We start from the raw sequence: 26,381 nt of genomic DNA on the forward strand, positions 1-26,381 counted from the left end.
AATAAATAAACAGCATTCATGTGCAATGAGTGAATGGTTCAGAATGGAGCGATAAAGAACAGAAGTATAATCACAAATTTTATTGAAAAATTAGTAACAAAAACAGTGTTTTATAAAGTTGCATCAAAATATCTTTGTTTAATTGATTGTTTGTAGCATTGCTGTAAGTGAATGCTGCGTATTAGTTCAAATGTTAGATTTTGTACTGTAATTTGTTCACAAACCGTTCGAGCTCTTTATTTCATTGTGAATAAAATTGCACTGCTGCGTAGATTTGAAGGGTTAGTTCATCCAAAAATGAAAATTCTGTCATTAATTACTCAATAAACCCATAAGACCTTCATTCATCTTTGGAACACAAATTAAGATATTTCTGATGAAATCTGAGTGCTTTCTGACCTCTGACAGACTGTAATGTTTTTACAACTTTCAAAAAATTGTTAAAATAGTATGCAGTGGTTCAACCTTAATCTTATGAAGTGACGAGAATATTTTTTTGTGTGCAAAAAACAAACACAAAAAAAGACTTTATTAAACAATTTCTTCTCTTCCATGTCATGTCTCCTATTCTGTTCAAGTAGTAAACACAGTGCAGCACTTCCGGGTTCTACATCCGAACACCGGCTCAATTTTGGACAACACTGTTCATGTGAGCAGTACGACACATGCGTGTGATTCTGACGCAGGAGCCAGCCAATAATGAGCCAGTGTTCCCATTTGGAATTACATGAGGGTGAGTAATTAATGACAGAATTTTCATTTTTTTGGGTCATCTAACCCTTTAAGTAGAATATAAGTGCAATCAGCATGTTAATGCTTGCTTGATTTTCTTCCAGAAACCATTTTTAAGCTGCTCCTCTTCTGTCTATCCATAAAGCATTAGGTCATGGTGGCGTAATAGAATTAAATGAACTGGCTTTGGACAGAATGGCATGCATTAAAGACATATGCAGAAAATGCAAAACACAACAATCAATGCAAAACCTGGCATGATATGTTAGCGGATGTTGTCATCAGAGCTCTGTGTTCTCTCCTCTGATTTCCCACGGTTGAATAAAGGGCAGCAGAGAGCCGAGCGGCAGCAGGGAAGAAGCAGCCACCTCACCAGCTCCTGCAACACCTTCTTGAAAGTCTCTCTGAGTGCTGAAGAAGAGAAGTAGAATATGAAAGGGTCGAGACATGCATTTAGCGTGCTGGTGAGCAGAGCATATTTTCTCCAATTAGCGCTGTAGCCGCCAAAATATCCTTCCACATGTGTGATGCTGAAGGGCATGAAACAGATAACAAAGACCAGAAGCGTTCCCAGTGCCATCCCGATAGCTCTATACCGCTTCTTGGCGTGAACTTTGGATAGACGGGAAAGTATGCAGATGCAGTTGATGTAGCAGAAGCAGCAGATGAGGAAAGGAATGCAGAAGAAAACAATAGAAAGCTCGAGGCGAACCGGCAGGAGGATCTTGAGCTGTTCATCACTGAATTCTTCATAACAGGTGTTACGCGTCGATGGATCGGTGATGTTGGGGTTGAAATAGTTGTGGTATTGCATGACGTAGACGATGCTGCAGTGCGCCATGGAAACCACCCAGAATATGACGCTGGCTATCACGGCATTTCGAGGCTTGCGTTTCAGCTTGTATTTAATAGGGAAAGCTACACCCAGGTATCGCTCCACACTGATGGCCGTCAAGAGGAAGGTGCTGTTGTAGATGGTGGAGAAGAAGATTAATCCTGACAGCGGGCAGAGGAAGTACGGCAGCGTCCATTTCATGTTTGCCGCCTCCACCATGCGAAATGGCAGGAAAAAGAGGAAGATCAGGTCAGAGATGGTTAAACTGAGTAACAGCACGTCCATCGGGGTGGATTGTTGGCGGACTTTCTGGAAGAAAGTGTAAAAAGCCAAGATGTTGGCGGGAAGGCCTATGATCAGCGTGAATCCGTAGACCGCTAACACCAGGTTACTGAGACCCACCGTCCACGTCATCGTCACTGTAGATGCCACGAACGCTCTGTAAGAAAAGACAGAGACAGTCAGAAAACGCAAGTATTTTATTGTGAAGTTGCATGCATTACTATGGAAGCCCATTTCTGCCACATAATAAAATAATATTGGAAAATCATAATTATGACTTTAAATGTTGTAATTATGAGATAAAATGTCAGAATTATAAAAAAATGTCAATTATAAAATTTAAATTCAGTTATGAGATTAAAAAGTCAAAATTATGGCATATTAGTTGTAATTATGACATAAAAAGTTAATTATGAAGTAAAATCTTATGACAGTCAATTATATTAAAAAGTAAAAAATTACAACATACTATCATAATCATGAGATAAAGTCATAATTATTACATAAGTCAAATTTCTAACATACTAATCAAAATGATGAGATAATTAAAAGTCATAATGACATAAAAGTCGTATTTATGAGACAAAAGGTCAAAATTATTATAGTCAATTAAGTCCATTATAAGATAAAGCCATAATTACAGCATAAAAGCCATGAGATAAATAGGCAAAATTATTTACAAAGTCATAATTATAAGATAAAGTCATAATAATATATAATAATTATTTGCTTACTTATGGTGTTTATGCCGTAGTTCATAATTGAGTGATCATAATCATGAGATAAAGTCATAATTATTACATAAGTCAAATTTCTAACATACTAATCAAAATGATGAGATAATTAAAAGTCATAATGACATAAAAGTCGTATTTATGAGACAAAAGGTCAAAATTATTATAGTCAATTAAGTCCATTATAAGATAAAGCCATAATTACAGCATAAAAGCCATGAGATAAATAGGCAAAATTATTTACAAAGTCATAATTATAAGATAAAGTCATAATAATATATAATAATTATTTGCTTACTTATGGTGTTTATGCCGTAGTTCATAATTCATTCCGTAAAGTCATAATTATGAAGGACAAATTCTAAATGATGAGATTAAAAAATCTAAATTATGACATAAAAAGCTAACTAGGATAAAAAGATCATAATTATGACATACAACACCATAATTAATTCCAATTATTGATGTAATTAGTCATAGTATAATAATTATGACTTATGTTGTAATTTCGACTTGAAGCAAGAGCACTCTATGCACTCCAGAATTCAAACAGGCTGACATTTAGACACTTTAACAATGTGTTTAACTGATGTTGTTAAGATTCTCACCCTTGGCTCCTCACAAAAATAACACTTTTAGACATGACAGGAAGTTGATAAGCATCTTCTCAATACTAAAAATCCACAATGGTTCATGAACTTGTTGCTCAGATTTGTTTGTTCAGGCAGACAGATGAAGACATGAATCTCGTTCCAACACAAAGTTTACTAATATAATCCAAAACAGGCAAGAGAGTTTACAAATATAACTGTTAACGAGACCGAACAACTGAGAACTGAAGTAGAGTGACATAAATACAGATGATGGGGTGAACACAGCTGAAACAAATGAACTTAATAATCACTGTAACCAAGGAGACAAATGAGAGGCGGGAATCAGAACAAAGATACGTGAATAAATGAAAACAAACTGAAAGTCCATGAAAATTTAAAAAAACTGGATATAATGCCCCCTCCGAGTCGACGTGACAAAATAAAACAGATGAGGGAGGGAGGGTGGAGGCTTTGGAGACGGACGAGGAGTGGACGAAGGGCTGGCCAAAGGCAGGCAGACAGCATAAACCAGGGAAGAGAAGATGGTAGGAAAGACCAGGGAGGAACAGGAGGTGGTAGTAGCCAGTGAGGTGATTTATATGGGTGGAGATCAGATGAACCCCAGATACCCAGGCAGGTAGTGCCCCATGGCGGTGTTGCCAGAGAGAGGAGCCATGGTGGTACAGCATCCAACGCCTCCATGGGGACGTTGCTGAAAGGGAAAGTGTCCTGGGCGCAGACGGAGGGTTGATGGCAAGACCGTAGGCATCGGGGGTCAGGACGGAGCTGTCACGAAGACCCCCCGAGGTGAAACGGGAGAACTGCTGTGGAACTGGCATGACTGAGGACTGTCGTGGAGCCTGAGGGAGGGCGGAGCCAGACTGAGCCGCAGGGGTGGAGAGCCGGAGTATGGCAGCAGGCATGCAAGTCCAATGTCCGACCAAGGCAAAGCTGGCAGGTCTGGGAGCCCAGTGACGTCGCAGGTGCGATGGCCGACAGTGGAGCTGAGGGAGGGAGGAGTGGTGGTGAAGGAGGAGTTAGGACGATGGGCTGAGGTGGAATGGCGGGGACAGTGGCTGGAGGCGGAGCCAGGGAATTCCCTAGCCCGGTCGAGGATGGCTCATTGGATGCCCCAGGTAAATCCCAGATGCAGTGAGGAGGTGAAGGGTGAACAATAGGGCAGACAGGAGATGACAAAGACAGGGCTGGAAGTAGAAGTGTTGGTGGAAGAGGGAGGGAGGGTGTGACCAACGTATCTATCTCCCAGTCCAATATGCACTCACATACTGCAGTGAGGTTGTGGGCAGGGAACTCCTCTGTCATGGACTGGTTGGCCGGCTCGCACACCAGGTCCGACGTAAAGGGCTCCTGCTCTGGTGCGATGGTACTGGCACGCCATCTGTTGGGGGCTCAGTCTCCGTGACGCAGGGTGGTGGTGGGCTGGGCTCTGGGGTTGCTTTCTGCTGCAATCTGGATCAGGGGTATGCGCTTTCCAGACACTTGAGGACAGCGTCCCTCCAGCGAAGTCCTCGGGTGTCTGGAAGATCAACTGGGTGGAAGTAGTTGGCCCCAATCCAATATAGTGATCAGAGGGTCTCGTTGTCATAGGGGAGAGGAGAGCAGAATTCCACGGTGTAGTGGACGAAGTCGAGACCCTTTTGGGCCAAAGCAACAAACTGCGCTGCTAAAATCCATTTGTGGTCTGGTCTTTTCTAACGCCTTTGTTCAGGCATGCAAATGAAGACACAGATGAATGTCATTCCAACAAAGTTTACTATTGTAATCCAAAACAGGCAAGAGAGTTTACACACATAACTGTTAAGGAAACTGGACAACTGAGAACTGAAGTAGAGTGACATAAAAACAAATGATGGGGAACACAGCTGAAACAAATTAACTAATAATCACGGTAACCAAGGAGACAAACAAAGCGAAGGTTCCAAATCCATGTTTTTCGTGTCAGAAGTAGCGCAAGCACTTGGAGTACATCATAAATAGAATGGAACATCAGTTTAGGGATTTGTTCCCGTTGGGGATTTGTTGCGTGGCATCCAGTGTAGACAGTATCATTGATTATAATGGAATCTGTTGTCTTTTGTCACATCGTGCCGCTCATGTCCAGTGCTCACATGGTGTTAATCAATGCACTTTATCTGTTCATTATTCTTTCTAATATTATGTAAGGGGAGTGTCTTAAACACTAATCAAAGAATTACCATACCTTCTGTTCTCTTCTTTTTTAAGAACGCTGATAGATGCTCTTGAAACAAAGTCCCTTTAAGACAAGTCATTTCACTCGGCGGCCATCTTTGAAACGCCTCTCAGGCATCCTGGGCATCATGCAGCTCCAAAGCTGTTTGCCAAGCTTTTGATTAAATTTCATATTTAAAAATCACCAATGAAATCTGACAACAACTGTCTCATAATTTTTTTTCCAAACCCTCGAATCATGACAAAAAAAACTGTATTTTTCAGGCTGGATCAAGCTAATGCGCATGGGCAAACCTAAATGCGCGTCTCTCGTGCCTCATTTCGGAGGCGCGCGTCTGACTGTTTCTATAGAAACCAGTGCTTCTAACGGCCGCTGCAGTGACACGATGACTTTACCAGTCGGCGATTGGCTCTTATTTAGAAGGCGGGACTTATTCCGCCATATTGCGCATTACACTTTCTCCCATTCAAAACAATACGAGTGACACGTCTATAGTCTTTGCTTGAAATCTTCTCTTGGCCATTTTGAACAGCATGAAAAAAGACGAAAGATTGAATGACTTTGTGCATGGATAGTTATAGCTCGAGTTCTGATTGGCCAGTCGCCATACTTTATAGTTTGTTAATTATCATATGTAGAGAATTTTTTCATTTGCATGTTAGGTTTTACATACACTGTTAAACTAAAGGGGATGGTAAGAAAGGATGGTGGTTTTACAGAGGAGATGCTTAAAATTGTTAAACTCAGAAATAGTTCAACACAGAAGGAACTGACTAAACCACACAACAGTGCTAAATATTCATATATGCTTGCAATAATAAATGAACATACAGTATATTTAGGATATTTTCAGAAGATGGATCTCAGGTAATGCATCTAAGGACTTTTCTCACGTTTAGTTGTTGTTACTAAGAAAAAAATAATTTCACAACGCACATGCAGAGATCAAAATGCTTGATTAGTTGACACATTTTCACACCATTAGGGTATTTAGAGTATCTGCACAACAACTGATGAAGTAGTTACTACAAGCTACTAAAAATATATTTGGTAACGCTTTAGATTACAGCCTGGAAAGTACTGCGTAAGTAAAACAACTTTACAGCGTAACTTTCAGTAATTATAGTGCACCTATAAAGTACGTATGTTTAGGCATAAGGGAACAATATGTAAAGTTTAGGGAATAAAGGGGTAACAAAATTAACAAATTATTTATACTGAAAGTATTTTAGAACTAAGGAGTTCTTATTCTAATATTATGATAGGCAACAATCTTACATTTGGGAGCAGTTTAGCGAGAACATACAATGTGTAGTTTTTTGTAATAATAATAATGTAAAATTACAAGGTACATATCAGGGTTTACACAAGGTTTTATACAGGGCTCTTTTTTTGATAGCAAAAGTGCACTGGTTAAAGGATTAGTTCACTCTTTAATTTACTCACCCCATGTCATCCAAGATGTTCATGTCTTTCCATATATATATATATATATATATATATATATATATATATATATATATATATATATATATGCTCTGTGAGGTACCATGCAGTATGCAATCATGTGGAAAGGTCACATGTGATGTAGGTGGAAGTACCAAGCGTCTACAAAGTGAACATGCAAAGACTAAGTCAGACAGCCTTTACAAAAAAACGTAAAACGATGTCGGATGACATTAGAGTTGGAGGAGAAAAAGACATGTTTTACTTCCATCTACGTCATGCGTGACCTTTCCAACATGATCACGTAATGTGTGGCGCATTGCAGAGCTAGATGAGCATTTGTGGTTAAAAAGTATACTTTTTACTTAAAGTAAACTTTTTTTTTTTTTTAGAAAATGGCCGATGGTTTCTCTAGATAAGACTCTTATTCCTCGTCTGGGATCATGTAGAGCTCTTTGAAGCTGCACTGAAACTGTAATTTGGACCTTCAACCCGTCAGTAACACTTGAAGTCTTGGAGAAAAATCCTGGAATGTTTTCCTCAAAAACATTAATTTCTTTTCAACTGAAGAAAGAAAGACATAAACATCTTGGATGACATGGGGGTGAGTAAATTATCAGGAAATTTTAATTCTGAAGTGAACTAATCCTTTAAGTTTGGGCTGCCGTGTTTCAATGAAAGCAAAACTAAAACTATTGCTTTAACTTTAACTATAACTTTTTTTTTTAAAATACTGGGGAAATTTTGTTTCTTGAAGTTACAGGGTAAGTACAATAAAAACACACACACAATCTGGTATCACTCGAAAACCTTTATTTGATAAACAGCATTTCAAAACAGATTTACGACACCTCTGTTTCTCATGCGTGGCTTCCTCTTCTTGTTCCTCTTGCTATTCTGTATTATGTATTAAAAGAAAATACAGTACTCCCAGAAATGTTCTCACCATTTACTCATCAGTGGAAAAAATAAATAAAGAAAAAGGAACAAGAGGAGGAGGAAGCCAAGAAATAAGGAGGGTGGGGCCAAAACCTGCTACTTTCTATTAGGACTTTGAAATGAAAAGTTGATTTAAAAAAAAAAAAGAAGAAGAAATTAATAAGAAGTGTTGTAAATCTGTTTTGAATTAAGTTGTTTTTCAAATAAATATTTCCCCAGCATTTAAAAAAAGTTGCATTAGTTTTACTTGCCTTAAAACGAAACCTAAACTTTTGCTCTCAGAAGATTACTGTATAAATGCACTATGTACCTTGTATTGGCACATTATTATTACAAAAAGCTACACAGTGCATGTTCTCTCTAAATTGCTCCCAGACATAAGATTGTTGCCTATCACAATAGTAAAATGCCCCTTAGTTCTAAAATACTTACAGTGTAAATAATTTGCGAATTTTCCTGGTTATTACCCCTTTATTCCCCAACATACTGATCCCTTATACCTACACGTACGTACTTTATAGGTACACTATAATTATCGACCAATTATCAAAGATTTCAGCCATATCATGTTTATGGTTAATATGTATAAATCAATGTTTTAATTTTCAGTTTGCATCACCAGACTGTGCAATGGAAAATGTCCTTTATGACAGTTAAAATATTATTCTAATAACATTTTTAGAAAACTAACCAGCACTAACATTTTCAAGACAGAAACAATATATATATATATATATATATATATATATATATATATATATATATATATATATATATATATATATATATATATATATGTCTGTGTGTATTTAGCAACTTTTTAATTGTTTCAGAACAATTTAGATTTTAGCTAATTTACAAAAATATATATTTCCTTCTTACCAGCAATGAAAAATAAGCCCTAAAACATACTTTTATCATTTCGTGTGTATACTGTAAATATCAAAACGCATATTATCTGGTATTTGAGGAATTTGTTTATATGTGATATTCTATATGAGATGGTTTATTAGGATGTAATACATATACACACACACACACATATATTGTATTTATATATAGGGAGAGAGAGAGAGAGAGAGAGATAGTATTACATTCTAATAATCCTTATTACATAAAACACAGTTCAGAAAACTATATTTAGTAATATGGGTTCCACATACATATAATTAAATGTTTTTTTTTTTTTCTTCTGTAGCCTGTAGATCAGAGAAGATTGTCAATTTCTGACCAAAACTCTCTGAACCTTCAAAGAATCATCATCATAAACCAATCTGAAAAAAGAAGCAAAATATTTTATACCTTACTAAATCAGTCCAGAGACGTGAGAATGTGATGCTCCAAGTCTTTACAGCTTTTTCTCATGATGTCACTTTGACATGTTATGTCTATGATGCAAAACAGGAAATATGCAACACATTTGTCATTTCACTGAAAGAGATCATTTTCCCCCAAACATCACAGCCACAGAATGCTTTTTTCATACAGAGCAGAAATCTATAAATGCATGAACTTCTACAAAATCTCAGTGAGCATTCGCTGTGAAAGTTAGTTCAGTGATGCTACGCATGCACACACACAGTTACAAATAGAAGAATGTCAGATTGAATGAGTACAATTAAAATTGATTCCTGAGTTTAACTTTGAGGAAACTTGCATTAAAGATGTAATGAAGAAATGCAAGCAATGAAAATTGGGAGACTTTATTTGTAACAACCTCCTGCATACTCAAAGTACATGAAGCATCTGATCAAACATTTGCTTTTCATCATGTTTTTTGCTAGGCCTGTCAACAACCTATTTTACTTCAAGTCATTAACATTTTCCACATCATTAACATAAAAATAAAAGCTCTTAATTAATTACACGTCCGTTAGTTGGGTCTCCTTCATACTCAAAAGCACCGTAGCAGATCGCACTAATTGAGTGGCGTCACAAGAAGCATCTGTGAGCAGAAAGATGAATAAATAGTTGCGAGAGGACAAATAGTGGCAGTCCATTATTTATCATTTAATAGTTCAACTCTGCCAGCCATCCTAATTCATTTGGATTTTGTTCGAGACTTCCTGTCTGTGGAAAAACACTGCATTGTGTTTTATTTTCAGACACTTGAGCGCAAGAAAAATCCCATAGCAGCATTGTTCCGATGGATGAAATTCACACTATTCAACATCCACGGCTTTCACGTGCCTCTGTAACAGTTGTGCTGGAGAAACAAAAAGATCAGTCTTTTTATCAATAATGTGGTCTCTCCAACAAAATACAAAGATTTGTATGCTACAATAAGTGGAGGGCCAGAGGAATGGCTGAGCATTTGTTTGTTTCCTCCAGAGAAACATTTTGCTTCATAAGAAAGTTTTTTTTGCAGGGCAAATAGTGTCGAGCTAGACGAGCGCTGCATTTTTTCAGCGTCTGGGTCTGCCTCTCTGGACCTGGGGGAGATAAGAAGCAGAAAAGAAAGAACAAAATGCTTCATTTGATATAAATCATGTCTAAAAGCCCTTTCACATCACCAGAGTCAGCGTTGCCCAATGAACTCAACTCAGCATCAGCTACAGTGTTACCACAGTTTACAGTTCAATCTCAACTTTGAAAATCACACCCCAACATATATTGGGGTCAGATTTTCAATTTAATCCACCAGCATAATTTTGCTTAAAATTTACTTAATATACGTTTGAGCACGTAACCCAACCCCTATACCCCTAAACCAACCCATTTGTATATTTTTATTATATAAAACACAGGATATCAAAGGCATCATTCAAAAAGTACAAATATGCCATCAAGCTCAGATCCAAACATTCAAAAACTGCCTCCAGAAGAAGCATTGCATCAGCTTTGACTGTGAAAATAGCATTGGCTCTTGTGTGTCTTGTGACTGATTGTGTCATGCAAACATTTGGGTGTATCTTTTGAATGAGATGACTATGTGCGTTCACAGAGAGGGATCATTTTCAGCTATTTAAAACCTTAAGTTCCACTCTGTTCGTCATATAAGATAACGCATGGCTTCAGAAGTCTTGGAATGCAACAAGTTGTTTGGTCAACAAGTTTGGTCAGTTTTTACAACATGCCTGTTACGTGCTTTATATTGTTGAGAAGTGGTAAGTTTAGGTTTGGGGTGGGGTTATGTGTATAAAATTTCTACTTTTACAAATGCAAAGAATTAAATGCATCTTGATCTGACACAAGGCAAAGAACTGAAAAACAACAGTTGAAAAACGGTGCTAAAGGGGAACCCTCCGCATTAAAAAGTGTCAATATGTGACGAGTTGGGTGTGAACGTGTTGTCCTTTACTGTCATCTGCTGCTTATTTAGCATTCTGCCCTGGAACTGTAAACGTTAGCATGTAAAAAACGTCTCATTTTGTCCAAGAGAAAGTCAAACGGGTTGCTGTTCAGTGTTCAGTCTGAATAGAAGCAGGTTTGAAACGACAGATAATTTGGTACCACAATAAGGTGTGAAGGAATTTTTAATTAAACATGACCAACATTCCTTTTTTCTTGCAGGATTTACATTTGAATTAACATCTGTATGCATCTGAAAACGAAATGTCCCCAGCACTTGGCCAAAGTGTGTCTGCGTGTTTGAATATATGAAAAGGAGAATGCAAAAAAAGTCTGCACTCTAAAAATAGTATTATTAAGTAGGAGATAAAAACAGTGCAAACATTCTGACTGTCTGCCTACATCTGTGTAACAGTTCACTACAAACCTTCAGGTGATCAGGCAAGAATGCCACTCATAAACACTGTGCCCAGAAAAAAAAAAAAAAAAAATCATGAGATCAAAATCTTCATTTAAACCCAAAGACAGTGAAATGAAACATCCAAGATGCCTCTCTTTGTTTTTCCAGATGGAGTTAAACTGGAGTGGATTGATTATTGGATTATATACATTTTGATATTCAATAATGTTTTTGATCTGCCTGCATTGACACCATTGCATGTGAACTACGTTAATAAATATTGATTTTTACAAGGGAGTGATTCAATACTAAATTTAATGTAAATGTATGAACTAACTCACGATTTATAGAATTAATATGTAACAAAGCAAGCCTAGTTGTTTGAATTTTCCTGGTAATGCCGCCTGTAACCGATAGGCGTGGTTTGGGCGTGGCCTCGCAAGGGCAGCAAAACAAGTGCATTCTGGGAGTTGTTGTCTTTCATCCACATTAGTCAAAAATACATTTTCTGCCTTTTCTCAGTCTAGAAAGTAGGGATGGGCGATATGGCCTAAAAAAATTATCACGATAATTTCAGGTATTTATTGCGATAACGATACCAATGACGATAATTATATATATATATATATATATATATATATATATATATATATATATATATATATATATATATATTACACCATAAACTTGATAGTCATTAGTCAGCAAGAAAAATAAGAAAACAAACCATTTAAAACAAAATGAACTGGATTAGAAACTGAATTATTTAAGTATAAGTATCATAACTTTATTATCATAAATATACCTAAACTGTGTGCTTGTAATCAAACGCATCATTTTATTCTGGAGACTGAACTCGCGCTCTGCTGCCACACTGGAGCGCGCTCACCACCTACTGGGCAGGGGCGGAATTACATTTACAAGCTACATCAGCCTCAGTAATCTGACGGACGGCCTTCATATTTTTCATTGCTAAAAAACAAAAACAGTTAACGCAACCTCATATATATATTATATATATATATATATATATATATATTTATTTATTATATATTAATGTCGCGCGATTGTCATGCCGACCGTAACAGCCCTAACTGTATCAAAAAGTAACAATCCCAACTATGTCTTCAGATAGTTTACAAAATATATCTGACGCAGCTCTCCGTGTACGCGCTTCGGATGAGTACACATAAATCTCCTCACAGCGCGCGCAAGTTCTCTTTTGCGTCTTACAGTTGAATGTTTAAAGTGGCAACTGGCAAGGTTTAAATGAGTTTAGTTTAAACAATAGCAACGTGAGATGCTCACCTGCACTCGCGCGCTATCAAAACCCGGGTGATGATGGCGTGAATGACATACGGCTCATTCATTGAACATTTGTTTATAGTGATTACCGTAGTTTGCTCCACATCTGATTTTCTATAACCAAACCAGTTCCAAATTGTGAAGGGAACTCTTCGCTTAACAACAAGCTGCTCCTCAGCCTCACGTCTTTCGTCATGCTTGTTTTAACTCCACACATGAACAGTGAATCGGTCGCGCACGAAATAAGTCAACAACTAGACTTATCGTAATTATCGCGAGGAGACAAATTTTTATCATGAGGAGAATTTTCAACGGTATTTATCGCAAACGATAATATCGCCCATCCCTACTAGAAAGCTCCAAATTCAAAAATTATTTCACATTTCTACTACATAAATGACCAATTTTAAATACACATTCATCTTTCCAGGGGTGAAGTACCCCTTTAAGCAATGACACCATTTTCTTTAAGAGCTGCTGTGCAGCCAAAATTATTGACCTGTTATCACTGTAAAGCTGCTTTGACACAATGTGCATTGTGAAAAGTACTATATAAATAAAGTTCACTTGGATTATGATCACCTGAAGATTTGTAGCCAGGGGCTAAAAATAACACCCTTCAAGCGCCAAATGTGAGTTTTGGCAAGTATATGAAACTGTCAGTCGCCAGATGGCCGGTAACATCATTAATTCTAACAATGCAATGTTATGAGAACATGAACGTGAACAAATGTGAACGACGCTCTGTACAGTTGACCTTTCGAATGTAAATATTCAAGCACTAGAACACGCGAAAGGGCGCACTATGTGGGAAGTTCAACATCCAAAACATCCGTAACATGCACCCTGAAAGCCACGTCTTCAAGTTATATGATTGAATGCTTGAATGATTATGAAACTATAAATGAGAAGTAACTGCAATACTTTGTTTGTTATAAGATAAGATAACTAAGCAACAGTTGTGAAAGTTAGTTTCTTGAGTTTGATACTTTTGTAACTATCCACAAAGGTTAACAAGAAGAGAATATGCTGAAACCTCAAGCGGAGGTGAGCCAGACGATGACTTCAGTGAATAAGAGGAATAAGAATGCTAGGAGGAGACAACAACGTAAGCGACAGAGCATGGACATCCGGCTTATGAAGCATGAGTTGCAAAGACTGATACTCCTACAACAGAAAGATTGAATTATACAGGACATTGATCAATTGATGAATAATATGGAATTTCCCAAAAGGTAGTATAAAAAGTCTTGGAGTGAAATGCTTCTTCAGACGCTGCCTGCAATAGGCGAACAAGGATACCTGATACCAAGGGATGCTTAACTACGGTGACCGCGATTTCACTTTTGGTTTTGGTTATGGCCACGACTAGGGGTGTGACGAGATTTCTCATCGAGGCGAAAAGTAGTCTCATGATGTTGTTGCCATGACAGAGTGTTGGGATGATTAGGAAAGAATATGCCACCGCTACGTTTACATTACGCCTCCACTGTCGTTTTACTTTGTATTTAAATAAAAACATTTAATTCAGTTGGATAACGGTCGCCGCCGCTCCATATTTACAGAGTTACGCGCGATCGCGCATTCAAACACGATTTCAATACCCCACATTTTGAAAGCGGCTCCCTGATGAATGCAAATATCTCTCAATATGAAAGCTATTTTAGGCTGGGCAGTGTAGTTGTAACCATCTCTTAGCTCTGTATCAAAGAAAAATTTGGTCTTATTTGCACTTTGAATATTGAGAGAGTGTGATTATGGTTACTGTAATGTGTTACCATAAAAACGAATAACAGTTTATCTTAATCTTATTAAGCACAAACAGTAAGGTTTCATTTGTTAACATTAGTTAATGCATTGTGAACTATCATGAACTAACAATGAATGACTATTTTTATTAACTAACATTAACAAAGATTAATAAATACTGTAGCAAAGTTATTGCTCATTGTTAGTTGATGTTGGTTAATACATTAATGTTAATAAATGAGACCTTATTGTAAAGTGTTAACATTTTTATTACTGTTTTCATTTCTATGATCAGTTTGTGGAAAGGAGTTCAGTTAGGAGGTCAAAGGTTGTAGAAGCTCATAAATCATGTACAGTAAGGTTTGAAGAGACTGAAATCATACAGTAGAGAAGTGGGTCAGTTGAGTTTGTGTCAAAACCTTTTACAGTACTTGAGTATTGTTGTCTTTTACTGCATATGATAATTCATACTAAGAAAGTAGAACTGAATGACATTCATTATAAGATGATTAGTTAAAACATTTCAAATACACCTGCAGAATATTTTTTCTAGTCATGTATTTCGCCATTGAGGATTTCTTAAAAATAGTGCGTAAAAATCTTGTCTCCTCGCAGTCACCGTACTTAACAGCATCCAACATTGCTGTTTAGAGTTGCAGAGTTTAGCTCCAACCCCAATTAATCACATCATTAATCAAGTTCTAACTGGGCATACTAGAAACTTAAAAAGCAAGGTGTTTTGGAGCTGGTTGGACCGAAATTCTGCAGGACAGTGGCCCTCCAGGACCGAGTCTGGACACCCCTGGCCTAAGGCCTGTACACACCGGGATGAATATCGCGCACGATTATCACTGACGTTTTACGCCTCTTGACTAAACAAAGGGCGCCAATGTGAGTGTGCACACCGACACGAAATCGGCAAGCGTCAAAGCGTAATTTTTTTAAAAACGCCTCAGGTTCATTTTTTTGGTTTGACGCCGCGTTAAAAACCAGCCGACCAATGAGAGTGGTGCTTTTGTTCACGTGCCTGGAGATGCTGAAGTTACAGTAAAACATGACTTGGTGGCGCTCAAGCACAAAACGGTCTTGCCGAGCACACATTGATACCAAGACAACGAAGAGAAAGCAAGTAGATGAGGAAGACCCCTACAAGCTATCCCTGCGTCTCAAAACAGCTCCCTAACTTCCTAGGTCGTGTATCAGTATACCGTGTAAATGAATGTGGCCGACTCCCTGATCAGTGCCCTGATTACTGAACTAGAGAGAGCTGATTGAGACGCACGCATATGGGTGCTCTGCCACTTCTTGGCCACACAAATAGATGTGTATTATTTCTGTATTTTTACTGTTTGTTTGTTTTGTTTTTTTCTTTTACATTCAAGAAATATAGCTGAGAATGTCTATTTCATAAATATGTTTATTATTCATCAATTGATCAATGTCCTGTATAATTCAATCTTTCTGTTGTAGGAGTATCAGTCTTTGCAACTCATGCTTCATAAGCCGGATGTCCATGCTCTGTCGCTTACGTTGTTGTCTCCTCCTAGCATTCTTATTCCTCTTATTCACTGAAGTCATCGTCTGGCTCACCTCCGCTTGAGGTTTCAGCATATTCTCTTCTTGTTAACCTTTGTGGATGGTTACAAAAGTATCAAACTCAAGAAACTAACTTTCACAACTGTTGCTTAGTTATCTTATCTTATAACAAACAAAGTATTGCAGTTACTTCTCATTTATAGTTTCATAATCATTCAAGCATTCAATCATATAACTTGAAGACGTGGCTTTCAGGGTGCATGTTACGGATGTTTTGGATGTTGAACTTCCCACATAGTGCGCCCTTTCGCGTGTTCTAGTGCTTGAATATTTACATTCGAAAGGTCAACTGTACAGAGCGTCGTTCACATTTGTTCACGTTCATGTTCTCATAACATTGCATTGTTAGAATTAATGATGTTACCGGCCATCTGGCGACTGACAGTTTCATATACTTGCCAAAACTCACATTTGGCGCTTGAAGGGTGTTATTTTTAGCCCCTGGCTACAAATCTTCAGGTGATCATAATCCAAGTGAACTTTATTTATATAGTACTTTTTACAATGCACATTGTGTCAAAGCAGCTTTACAGTGATAACAGGTCAATAATTTTGGCTGCACAGCAGCTCTTAAAGAAAATGGTGTCATTGCTTAAAGGGGTACTTCACCCCTGGAAAGATGAATGTGTATTTAAAATTGGTCATTTATGTAGTAGAAATGTGAAATAATTTTTGAATTTGGAGCTTTCTAGACTGAGAAAAGGCAGAAAATGTATTTTTGACTAATGTGGATGAAAGACAACAACTCCCAGAATGCACTTGTTTTGCTGCCCTTGCGAGGCCACGCCCAAACCACGCCTATCGGTTACAGGCGGCATTACCAGGAAAATTCAAACAACTAGGCTTGCTTTGTTACATATTAATTCTATAAATCGTGAGTTAGTTCATACATTTACAGCGAAATGGTGCTAAATTGCTTTGTACCTAGATGTACACCCAAAATCAGGAAAGGACAAGTAAGTTTCCATCATTTTCCGATTAAGTTAAAGATTTGGAGCGATGTAAACACTGTCTGCGGGCCATCAAACACCCGAAGTTTGGAGATGACACCGTTATAGAAAACCTAAAAAAACCGCAGAATATGTAGTCTCCATTTCAAGCACGAGGACTATGAACCAAATATCCTTGCAATGAAGAGAACCATTCTGAAGGACACCGCAATACCATCGATATTCACTTTCCCAGAGGACGAACAGCCTGGGCATCTGGTACTAAGCGTATTCGCCTAGAGGTAAGACTCGCTGATACTAGACTGATAACACAGTAGCCTATATGTAGTGTTGTAGGTAGCAGTAAAACTGCAAACTTAGCAAAGTAACGTTAGATAGACAATTACATATAAGTTGCATATAAGTTGACTGTTATCAAAGTAAAGCCACTGTTCTGTAAAACTGAGTTAGTCTATTTATCTATTTATGCTAACATTACCACAAAAGCCAGTTGCTGTATTGGTTGAGATGACTGCAGAGACCGATAAATTTGCGAGATGAACCACTGATGTAGTGCAGACAAAATAAGGTTAATTACTGTAAGCTTAAAAATATAATTGATACCCACTTTTGATAAAATCTTTGATCTATGTCCGTGAGTAACCTCAAACGCGCATATGTATGGGTGTGGTGAAAAAATGCGGAACTACCTGCTATTACTGGCTGTAGTTTTAAGCCTCTGGCCAAAAAAGCCTCCGATGATGCAAAATGACGATTTTTGCATCATCGGAGGCTTTTTTACAGAATAAAAATGCATAAATCTCTCATCTCGGGCTGATATGAAGGGGGAAAGCACGGTAATTCGAAAATACTAGTGGTATTCTACTAATACAAAGCTTAATGCTAAATCCTGAAGTAACCCTTTAAGCACAAGCGCCACATACTGGCAGGGAGTGAATTTGCATGCTAGTGAAAATCGCTTGGGTATGAACGCTGGCGATAAACGCGTGCGATATTTGTCCCCGGTGTGTACAGGCCTTTAGTGGATTTTGAATTTTCTTTTTCTTTTTTTTGCATTAAATGCTTTGTATTGTAATTACTAAAATAAGCGTTATTGTTACGATTGCCTCCTGTGATACTTTAATAAATACAAACTGAGCCTCAAAAAGAGAACAACCACAAGGAAGTCTCCTACATCATTCCTGAAGGACTTCAACCTGCTGGCAGGTGAGTACTTTATGGTTTAGGTTAGATTTGACTAACCTAACTTAACTGAATAATCCTAGGGTTAAAGGTGTAAGACAAAAGGACACACCGACTAACAATATATACTGTATATATTTAACTTCATGACCCTAGAAACAAGCTCAATCCAAATCTACTTTTACCTAGTAAGAGAGAATTATACATAAGAAACAAACATATTAGAGAAAATAATGTGATAATGTAGGTTAGTGGAACACTAGAGACCTTTATTCCCAAGTGATAGTGTTCATAGGGGGCAAGACATCGTCCGACTCAGAGTGAAGATCTTAGGCGTCCAGGGTTACTGACGTAAGTCAGAGTGGCTATTATTCATAGGCATCTCATGCAGTCAGAATACTAGTATTTCTAGCCTTAAGGTCTTTGCACACCGAGTCCGAAATTTTTGTATGCGTTTTTTCGTATTCGTGATCCTAAAAATTCGTCACGCACACAGACCTTGCACACTGAGTCCGATGCATATTAATGAATCCATTGCAAAAAAAATTTGCAAAACAATACAAAATGGAGTCTTCAAGCTGTGAGCATGATTTAGTTGCCCTCTCTTCTTAAAAGAGAAAAACCCTGCATCCCAATGTGCGTACTATCCACCCTAAATAGTATTGAATATTACTACCGTCACATACTATTTAGGATGGATCGAATGCACAGAGACGCAGGCAAAGAAAGAGCAAATATTGGGTCCATCCAATCCCGAGATTGCATATAAAGGAAGGAGAGTTCCACCTCATCAAGGAGCTGCGCGATTATCCTGAGTTTACTTCAGGACGTTAGAAAATCTAACCTGATCCGAATTTTTTTATGATGGTCGAAAGTTTCGGAGGCAGTGTGTAAACGTGATTGACACAACGTGAGGTTGGATTTATTTTATTTCGGACACGAATTTCGGACTCAGTGTGCAAAGACCTTTAGGCATCTGGGTTTACCTGATGTAGTCAGAGTAGCCATTCTTAGGTTTGAGGTTTTACCGACATAATCAGAGTGGGAGTCACTTGAGGATAATATCGGAGGTGTCGGGGGACCTGGTTTAACCTAAGTCATGTGCGTAGGGGAATTTACCAACCACAAAGATCTCATTGGTAAACATTAGTGAACATCTTGGTTACTTTTGTAACCCTCATTCCCTGCGGTAAGAAACAGTGCATTTTTAATGTAGTTGAATAAAGTTAAAAATGAGGATGAAAAATGAAGTTGAAACTGGTTAAATTATTTTGACAAGTTAAAGAAATGGAAAAACATGTTGCCATGACTTATTATTTTTTAACACTGTAGCTCCCAAGAATCATGACAAACTTGTGCATTTCACATATTTAAAGTTACTAACCTGTTGCATGTGCATTGGGTGTCCATGCATGGGATGCATTCCTGGCAATCGCTGAGGGCTCGTATGCCACACTCGAGTCTGTCTTTGCATGTTTGGAGGTCTGTGTCTGTGTTGCACTTTCACAGGCTGGATGTTACGTGCCTGTTGCACGCGTTCACGTGGAAGCGCCTGGAACTCGGCCGGCCTCAACACTGGAGGTGGAGTAGGAGGCCTCTGACCCGCTTTGTTGAGCTGCTGGATGGGCTGAGAAGGTCCAGGGTTCTGCAGAGCAGCTTGAGTCTGCTGGATCAGGTTGGTGAAAGGGTTATCGGTCTGGGTGGTGTGTTGTTGTAGTGCAGCCTGAGTAAGAGGAATGGATGGCTGAGCCACGGTCTGATGTGGTCTGGTGGCAGTTTGTGTCTGAGGATGACTTTGAGATGTTGTCGTTCCCAAAGGTGGACCAATATGGATTGGATTCTGACCTGGAGAGGTTTGGATTTGAGGAACTGTAGTCTGTGTTTGCGGCTGTGTGCTGATGCTTTGTTGTATCACTTGCCTCTGCACATTTGGGTTCATTTGAGATTGGTTGAGCATGTTGGGAGAGATTGGTCTTTGGAGGTCTCCTCTTTGGGAAGCAGAAGGAGCTTGTATCGTCCTGCTCGCAGGTTCAATCTCCTGGGATCTCCGACCAGAACGACCCCGCTGTGCATTTCGTTGTGGAGATCTAGGCCGCCATTCTGAGGATCCGCTGCTGTCCGAGCTGTCAACTTCACGGTTGGGGTACGCCGGCGTTCCCTGCAAACGATCCCAAGGCATCTGCTGGAGGTGCGTGCTGGTGTGTGTGTCATTTAACCGGTTGTTGGTCCGAACAGGGTTTGAATGTCGAGTTCGCTCCTCTGCTGATGATCGCGAGTTAGCAGTTCGGCGATTTGCATTGGTTTGGTTGGTAGGGTGCGAGCGCCCCGTCTGAATGAGGCTGTTGGGTTGGCGAGATCTATTTGTTGAAGCATTATTGAGCATTGTCTGTGTTTGATTACCCAAACTCAAAGACTCAGAGTTCATGAAACCAGTCTGAGAAAGATTTTGATGGTTGGCGTTCGTATGTTGACCCTGTAGTGCACTTTCTCTCTGGTCTGCATGTTGCCGGTTTGCCTGACTTGGCTGGTTTGCTTCTGGAGGGTATGTGTTCAAGTTAACATGCACCGTTTGAGGTTGTGCATTGTTCAGCTGGTCAGTACGTGGCAATGTGTTGAGGTTTACATGAACTGTATGGGCAAGTGCACCAGGCTGAGAACTACCCGTTTGTATGAGAATATTAGGATTGTGCTGGACAGGCTGTGGGAACGACCTCTGAGGGTCATTGCTTGGATATGAATTGTTGTTTTGATGCCCATTGTCTGGGAGTGTACTAAAGTGGTGGTGAAATACATCTGTGTTCAGATGCCCATTATGATGAAGTGGGTTGGAGCTGCTGGGAATGTTTTGTGGCATTGTGTCAACGTTCCCATTGTTGTTATTGGGAATGGCAGTGAAGTTCTGTGGCAGTGAACTGTGTAATGTTGGATCAGGGTGGTTTTCATTGACAAGAGCTCTGTTTGCAATCTGAAAAAGAGGTATTATTGAAAAAGATGTTAAGGCTGGGCAGCATCATGAACTTTGCAATGAGTACAAGGTACTTTTATGTGGCTATTAGGTTTTCTAAAAGACATTATACAAGTGAGTATGAAAGTGTTAATATAAAGATGTTGTAATACCATCTTAAGAAGCAAAAACGGTGCTAGACTTGAAGTTTTTCATTCATTGACGTGAATCAGTTCAGAAACTGTCAAGTTTATTCAATTCAAAACTCAATGATTTGTTTGTCATCTGTAAAAAATGTTTGCAATATCTGTCTTGCATCAAAATCTTTTAGTAAAATGTGTCCAAATGTTCTTGATTATTACTTTGTATTGTTATATTGATTTTAGTTTTATGTCGTTTTGAATACATATATATATATATATATATTACATTTAAATTAGTAATTATTATTATTAATAATAATATTATATAAATTATTTTTTAATTATTATTATTAATAATAGTTATATATAAATAATATTTTATATTATACATATATATTATTATTATTATAATTATTATTATTATTATTATTAATAAATAATAATAATAATTTATATAATATTAGTATTAATAATAATATATGAATTATTATTATTATTATTATTATTGTTATATTTTAATGTTGTTTTGTATAATAAATATTCAATATACAATATATTAGTAAAAATGTTTTTAAACAATTAATTTACTTTTTTAATGGCAACAATAATAAATGTTATTATTATATTATTATTATTAAATAAAAATGATTATTATTATGAATAAAAAAATATTAATATTATTTGTAAAATAATTAAAAAGTATTGTAAAATATTTAGAAAAATAAATAAATAAATTACCGCCCTAAGAGGTATTAATCTACATTACACAGAACACAATAGGAGAAAGTGACACTGTCTTACTATGGTGCCTTCATTCTGGTTCGTCTTCTGAAGTCCAATAGCATCTTTGAGTCTCCGATCAACTGTGAATATAAGCATATGAGCATGTCAGAGCATTTAACGTCATAAAGCAAAAGAGCATACAGAAGCATTTAGGAGGGACATACCATTTCTTTGTCGCAGGAGCACAATAATGACAATAATAATTATGATGAGTGCAACAACACAGGCAACAACAATCCCTGCTACGGCCCCTCCACTGAGACACGTACCTGTGAAGCAGGAGGGTGAGCACATGATTTTTTACATTGTACATTTGAAAACTTAGATTAGCAAGCACCCCTAAGAACAAAAGACATAAATGGAGCCAGGTCAAAGAAAAAACATCACAGAAACATCAATAATGGAGCAAACAGAAGACAGTATCCTGCAAAGAAGTGTAGGTGGATGGAAATTATGAATCCTTCCAGTATGGTGACACATGAATTTATCAATCCTGTAGCTGATTACTCCCTCTCCGGTCAAGAAAATGAATGTCAGGCCAAAGAATGAACTGACAGATGCATCCGTCACTCTAGTGCCACAGAGAGCCATTAACTCACCCACGATAGCCAGGTCTATCTGCTGCTTTGATGCCCCTCCTGTGATGTCATTCCGTGCGGTGCAGGCATACGTGCCACTCTGATTGGTGGAGAAGATCTGCAGATTCAGCACGCCACTCCCCGATTGGCCGGCGGTCACCGGCTGGCCGTTAAGTTCCCATGAGAAGGAGGCAGGAGGTAGAGAGGTAGACGTACAGGTGAGACGCACCGTCTGCCCCACTGTTGCATCTCCACCGCCAACACACTCACTTGAGGTCTTAGTCAACTGTGGGGCATCTGGACCATCTGATGAACCAACAATGTTAAGATTATAATGCTTAATGACAATTTACCATGACCTCAAAAGGCTGTAAAGCTGACAAAAATCTTGCATCACCGTATGAATAATTCTATTAAATTGTTTTAATATATTGTCTCTTTAAGTAGTTTGAAAATAAGCAGCAGATTATCCAAAAACACCATATATACCAATTTGGAGTTAGTTGCATTTCCAGCCAAAAACTGTGATGTATACAGTTACTGTGAAACTCAGAATAGAGAAATTCACCAAAAGGTGACTAGTTTCTGCAACAGTGACACAACATTAATTGTTAATGACTCACAGTACACACTGAGGGTGGCCTTGGCTGTTTGGGCGCTGACGGCGTTGCTGACGGTGCATGTGTACTCCCCTGCATCATCTCTCCTGGCTGACTTGATGATCAGAGATCCAGCGCTGATTGTAATGCGGGTGTCGGAGGACAGTGCGACGCCTCCTTTACCCCAAACCACACTGACCTCTGAACCCGCAGACCAGCTGCAGCTCAGCGACACATTCCCACCTTCCAGAGGCAGAGCAGGCAGAGACAAACTCACTCCGTTCACAGCATCTGAAGATGGAAAATAAGCACAGGGTATGGAAACTTGTTTATGTTTTCCTTGTTTGTTTATTCTTGCAATTCTGACTTTTTTTTCCCTCAGAATTCTAAGTTTACACATTGCAATTATGACTTTTTCTCTCGGAATTCTGACTTTTTTCTCTCAGAATTCTGAGTTTACATGTTGCAATTATGACTTTCGTTCTTTCGAGTTTCTCAGAATATTCTCAGAATTCTGTGTTTACATCTCAGAATTCTGGTAAACTCAGAATTCCGAGTCAAAAAGCCAGAATTGTGAGATGTAAACACAGAATTCTGAGGAAAAAGTCAATATTCTGAGAAACTCAGAATTCCAAAAGAACAAAAGTCATAATTGCAACATGTAAACTCAGAATTCCGAGAGAAAAAAGTCAGAATTCCGAGAGAAAAAGTCATAATTCTCCCCAATTCTGATTTCTCTCTCAGAATTCTGAGTTTACATTTCATAATTATGATTTTTGTTTTTTTTGCTTCCGCCACAGAATAAAAAAAAAATAAAGCTAATTGCAACTTCATCTCACAATTGAGAAGAAAAATCTGAATTGTGAAATAGAACAGTTGCAGTTACCTTTTTTTGTGGTGGAAATAAACTTCCATAAGGTGAGAAAACAATGTAAAGAAAATTTGGTAACACTTGAAAAAAAAGGTCTAATTTGTTAACATTAGTTAATACATTAATATGAACTAACAGTGAGCAATGCATTTGTTACTGTATTATTGTTAGTGAATAAAAATACTGTCGCTCATTGTTCATATTATTTCACAGTGCATTAACAGATGCAACTTTTGATATTAATAATGTATTAGTAAATGTTGAAATTAACATTAACTATGATTAAATCCTATAGAAGTATTGTTCATTCTTAGTTCATGTTAACTGATGTTAACTAGTGAAATCTTATTGCAAAGTGTTACTGAAAATTTACATTTTTAAATGAACTATTCTTTTCATTTCAGCATTGTGGTCATGTGTAGCATCATACCAAACACCTTGAGCTGCACTGAACGGGTGTTCACACCGAGTCCTGTGGTGGTAGAGGGTTCGACAGAGACGCTGTAGTTTCCAGAATCACGGAGCTGGCTGTTAGTGATTTTGAGCTGAGTGGCAGTGACAGACATTCTGCCCTGATACTGCAGGATGGATATTACAACAGGATTACCGTTTACCCACATCGCCAGTGTAGTCCCTCCACTATCAGTCCATCTGATAAGGGACACATCAGACACAGTCTGTACTGTAAAGATGGCATCTTTCCCTGATGCCACCAACACGGGTGTCTTCTCAAACTGAATTGGAACAGGGTCCAGACACACAGCGGCCAAAGGCAAACCTATGGAGAGTTAGTGATGTAAAGTTAGTGAAAGTTGCTTCAACAGTTCATACACAGGCCGTAAAAGAGTATTTGTTCACTTACAGACTTAAAAATGTATTTGCATCAGATAAAAAAAAAACAAGGCAAGTGTTATCTGACACTGCATCTTTTCTACTTTATGTTTGCTCAATGATGACAAAAAGATTTTTATTTTAATGTAAATATGATTTTAAACTCATTTTAATTGCCTGTATAACATCAGTTCTTCTTAAGTTCAACACAGATGTCCTTATAGAGTGAACAGGTTTAGTTCTTCAACCACACAACACAAAGAAAGAAAGAAAGATAGCCTTAAAAATGCGAATGCATCTGAAAGAAATTCCTTCAGAGAGGTGTGGCATGAAGAAACAAGCAAATTAACATTAAAGAGCACAAAAAAATGCAGAATGCAATTCAGACAGTGCAGAATGCTGTAAAACAAGAACTAGGTGTGACAAACCACAGTATATCTACGTCAGACCATTAAAATAGATTCTTGTATCCGTCTGCGAATTTCGGCATCAGTGTTTTGAAGTGATCACCTGATAATCCAGAAATTTCTAACCCTAAAATGTTGGTTATTATATGAGCTAATTGTTTGTACTGATACCTCTAGTCAAATTATTATTATCTTCATGTTGCATTAGTTATCTATTGCAAGTATTTTTAGGTTTGTTTATGTATCATTCAAATCTATTTTCAGTGAAAATGTGCAATAAAGTGCTCTACAAATGAAGTATATTGTTGTTGTCTAATTTAGACAGTACTGTGAAATGCACGTGTGTATCTTCTACAGAATCACATCTGACAGTCAGAACACAGATTGAAGAGAAAACTCACTTATCAATGTGAAAACAACAACAGGATGCAGCAGCAGTATGTTCATGTCAGTCTGGAGGGCCTGAGCAAAAACATTAAATTAGTTTCCAGATGTTTCATTCAATCACACATTAAAGCATATTAATCATAATAAGAGACATTGTCAAATTAAAAGAGATACTGACATCAATCATTGTCTCATAAGGGATTGCTTTAACAACAACAAGCTACAATTCAGTGCTCAGCACAACCAGAGAGCCTGCGATTATTATAGCATTAAAATGAGAAGTTAAAGCTTTTATATAGACTCACTGATCAGTCTTCGTTTGGTTTTCATTTTCGTGTCTTTAAATCCCTGTGTGGTTTCGGCAACAAGACGACGCATCGCTTTCACTTCCTGAATTACCTGTCGCCTCCCCTCAGGCGTCAACACCTGAGAAACAGTGAAATAAACGCCTTTGCTAATGTAGAAAATAAAATAATGTCGAAATATGTTTCGCCTGATTTACAACATTAATTCTTTAATTTATTGCAACTGAGGAAAAAATGAAGGAAAATATATATACGTTAGAAATTTAATTATTAATGATTAAATAAAT

General features: G+C 37.8%; 2 protein-coding genes across 4 annotated transcripts; both read right to left on the bottom strand.

Moving 5' to 3' along the window:
* On the bottom strand, positions 1-9,305 carry LOC125243674 (free fatty acid receptor 3-like). Of its 2 annotated transcripts, none has more exons than XM_048153472.1 (2): positions 9,076-9,305; positions 1-2,006 (listed from the first exon to the last, which is right to left on the bottom strand). In XM_048153472.1, the coding sequence occupies exon 2, from the start codon at positions 1,979-1,981 to the stop codon at positions 998-1,000; it is 984 nt and encodes a 327-aa protein (XP_048009429.1). In that variant the 5' UTR covers positions 1,982-2,006; positions 9,076-9,305; the 3' UTR covers positions 1-997. The 2 variants fall into 2 exon arrangements, with proteins under 2 accessions (XP_048009429.1, XP_048009430.1); XM_048153473.1 differs by lacking the exon at positions 9,076-9,305 and adding an exon at positions 5,398-5,520.
* Positions 9,306-9,460: 155 nt separating this feature from the next.
* si:dkeyp-97a10.3 (GATA zinc finger domain-containing protein 14) lies at positions 9,461-26,215 on the bottom strand. 2 transcript variants are annotated; one of them, XM_048153471.1, is made up of 9 exons: positions 26,095-26,215; positions 25,804-25,864; positions 24,595-24,942; positions 23,327-23,584; positions 22,716-23,000; positions 22,281-22,385; positions 22,135-22,196; positions 19,631-21,211; positions 9,461-10,205 (listed from the first exon to the last, which is right to left on the bottom strand). In XM_048153471.1, exons 2-9 carry the CDS (start codon positions 25,847-25,849, stop codon positions 10,179-10,181), a joined length of 2,712 nt encoding a protein of 903 aa, XP_048009428.1. In that variant the 5' UTR covers positions 25,850-25,864; positions 26,095-26,215; the 3' UTR covers positions 9,461-10,178. The 2 variants fall into 2 exon arrangements, with proteins under 2 accessions (XP_048009428.1, XP_048009427.1); XM_048153470.1 differs by having other exon boundaries at positions 23,318-23,584.
* Between the last annotated feature and the right edge of the window lie 166 nt (positions 26,216-26,381).

The sequence above is a fragment of the Megalobrama amblycephala genome, linkage group LG13, assembly GCF_018812025.1.
Source record: "Megalobrama amblycephala isolate DHTTF-2021 linkage group LG13, ASM1881202v1, whole genome shotgun sequence".
NCBI classification, from domain to species: Eukaryota; Metazoa; Chordata; class Actinopteri; order Cypriniformes; family Xenocyprididae; genus Megalobrama; species Megalobrama amblycephala.

What these genes read in the sequence shown, in the direction of transcription:
- si:dkeyp-97a10.3 (XM_048153470.1), bottom strand. Translation starts at nt 25,849, where the DNA reads ATGAACATACTGCTGCTGCATCCTGTTGTTGTTTTCACATTGATAA. An exon ending in TGTTGTTTTCACATTGATAA is followed by an intron (nt 24,943 to 25,803) that starts GTGAGTTTTCTC and finishes AACTCTCCATAG; the next exon opens with GTTTGCCTTTGGCCGCTGTG. An exon ending in GATAGACCTGGCTATCGTGG is followed by an intron (nt 22,386 to 22,715) that starts GTGAGTTAATGG and finishes CCTGCTTCACAG; the next exon opens with GTACGTGTCTCAGTGGAGGG.
- LOC125243674 (XM_048153472.1), bottom strand. Translation starts at nt 1,981, where the DNA reads ATGACGTGGACGGTGGGTCTCAGTAACCTGGTGTTAGCGGTCTACGGA.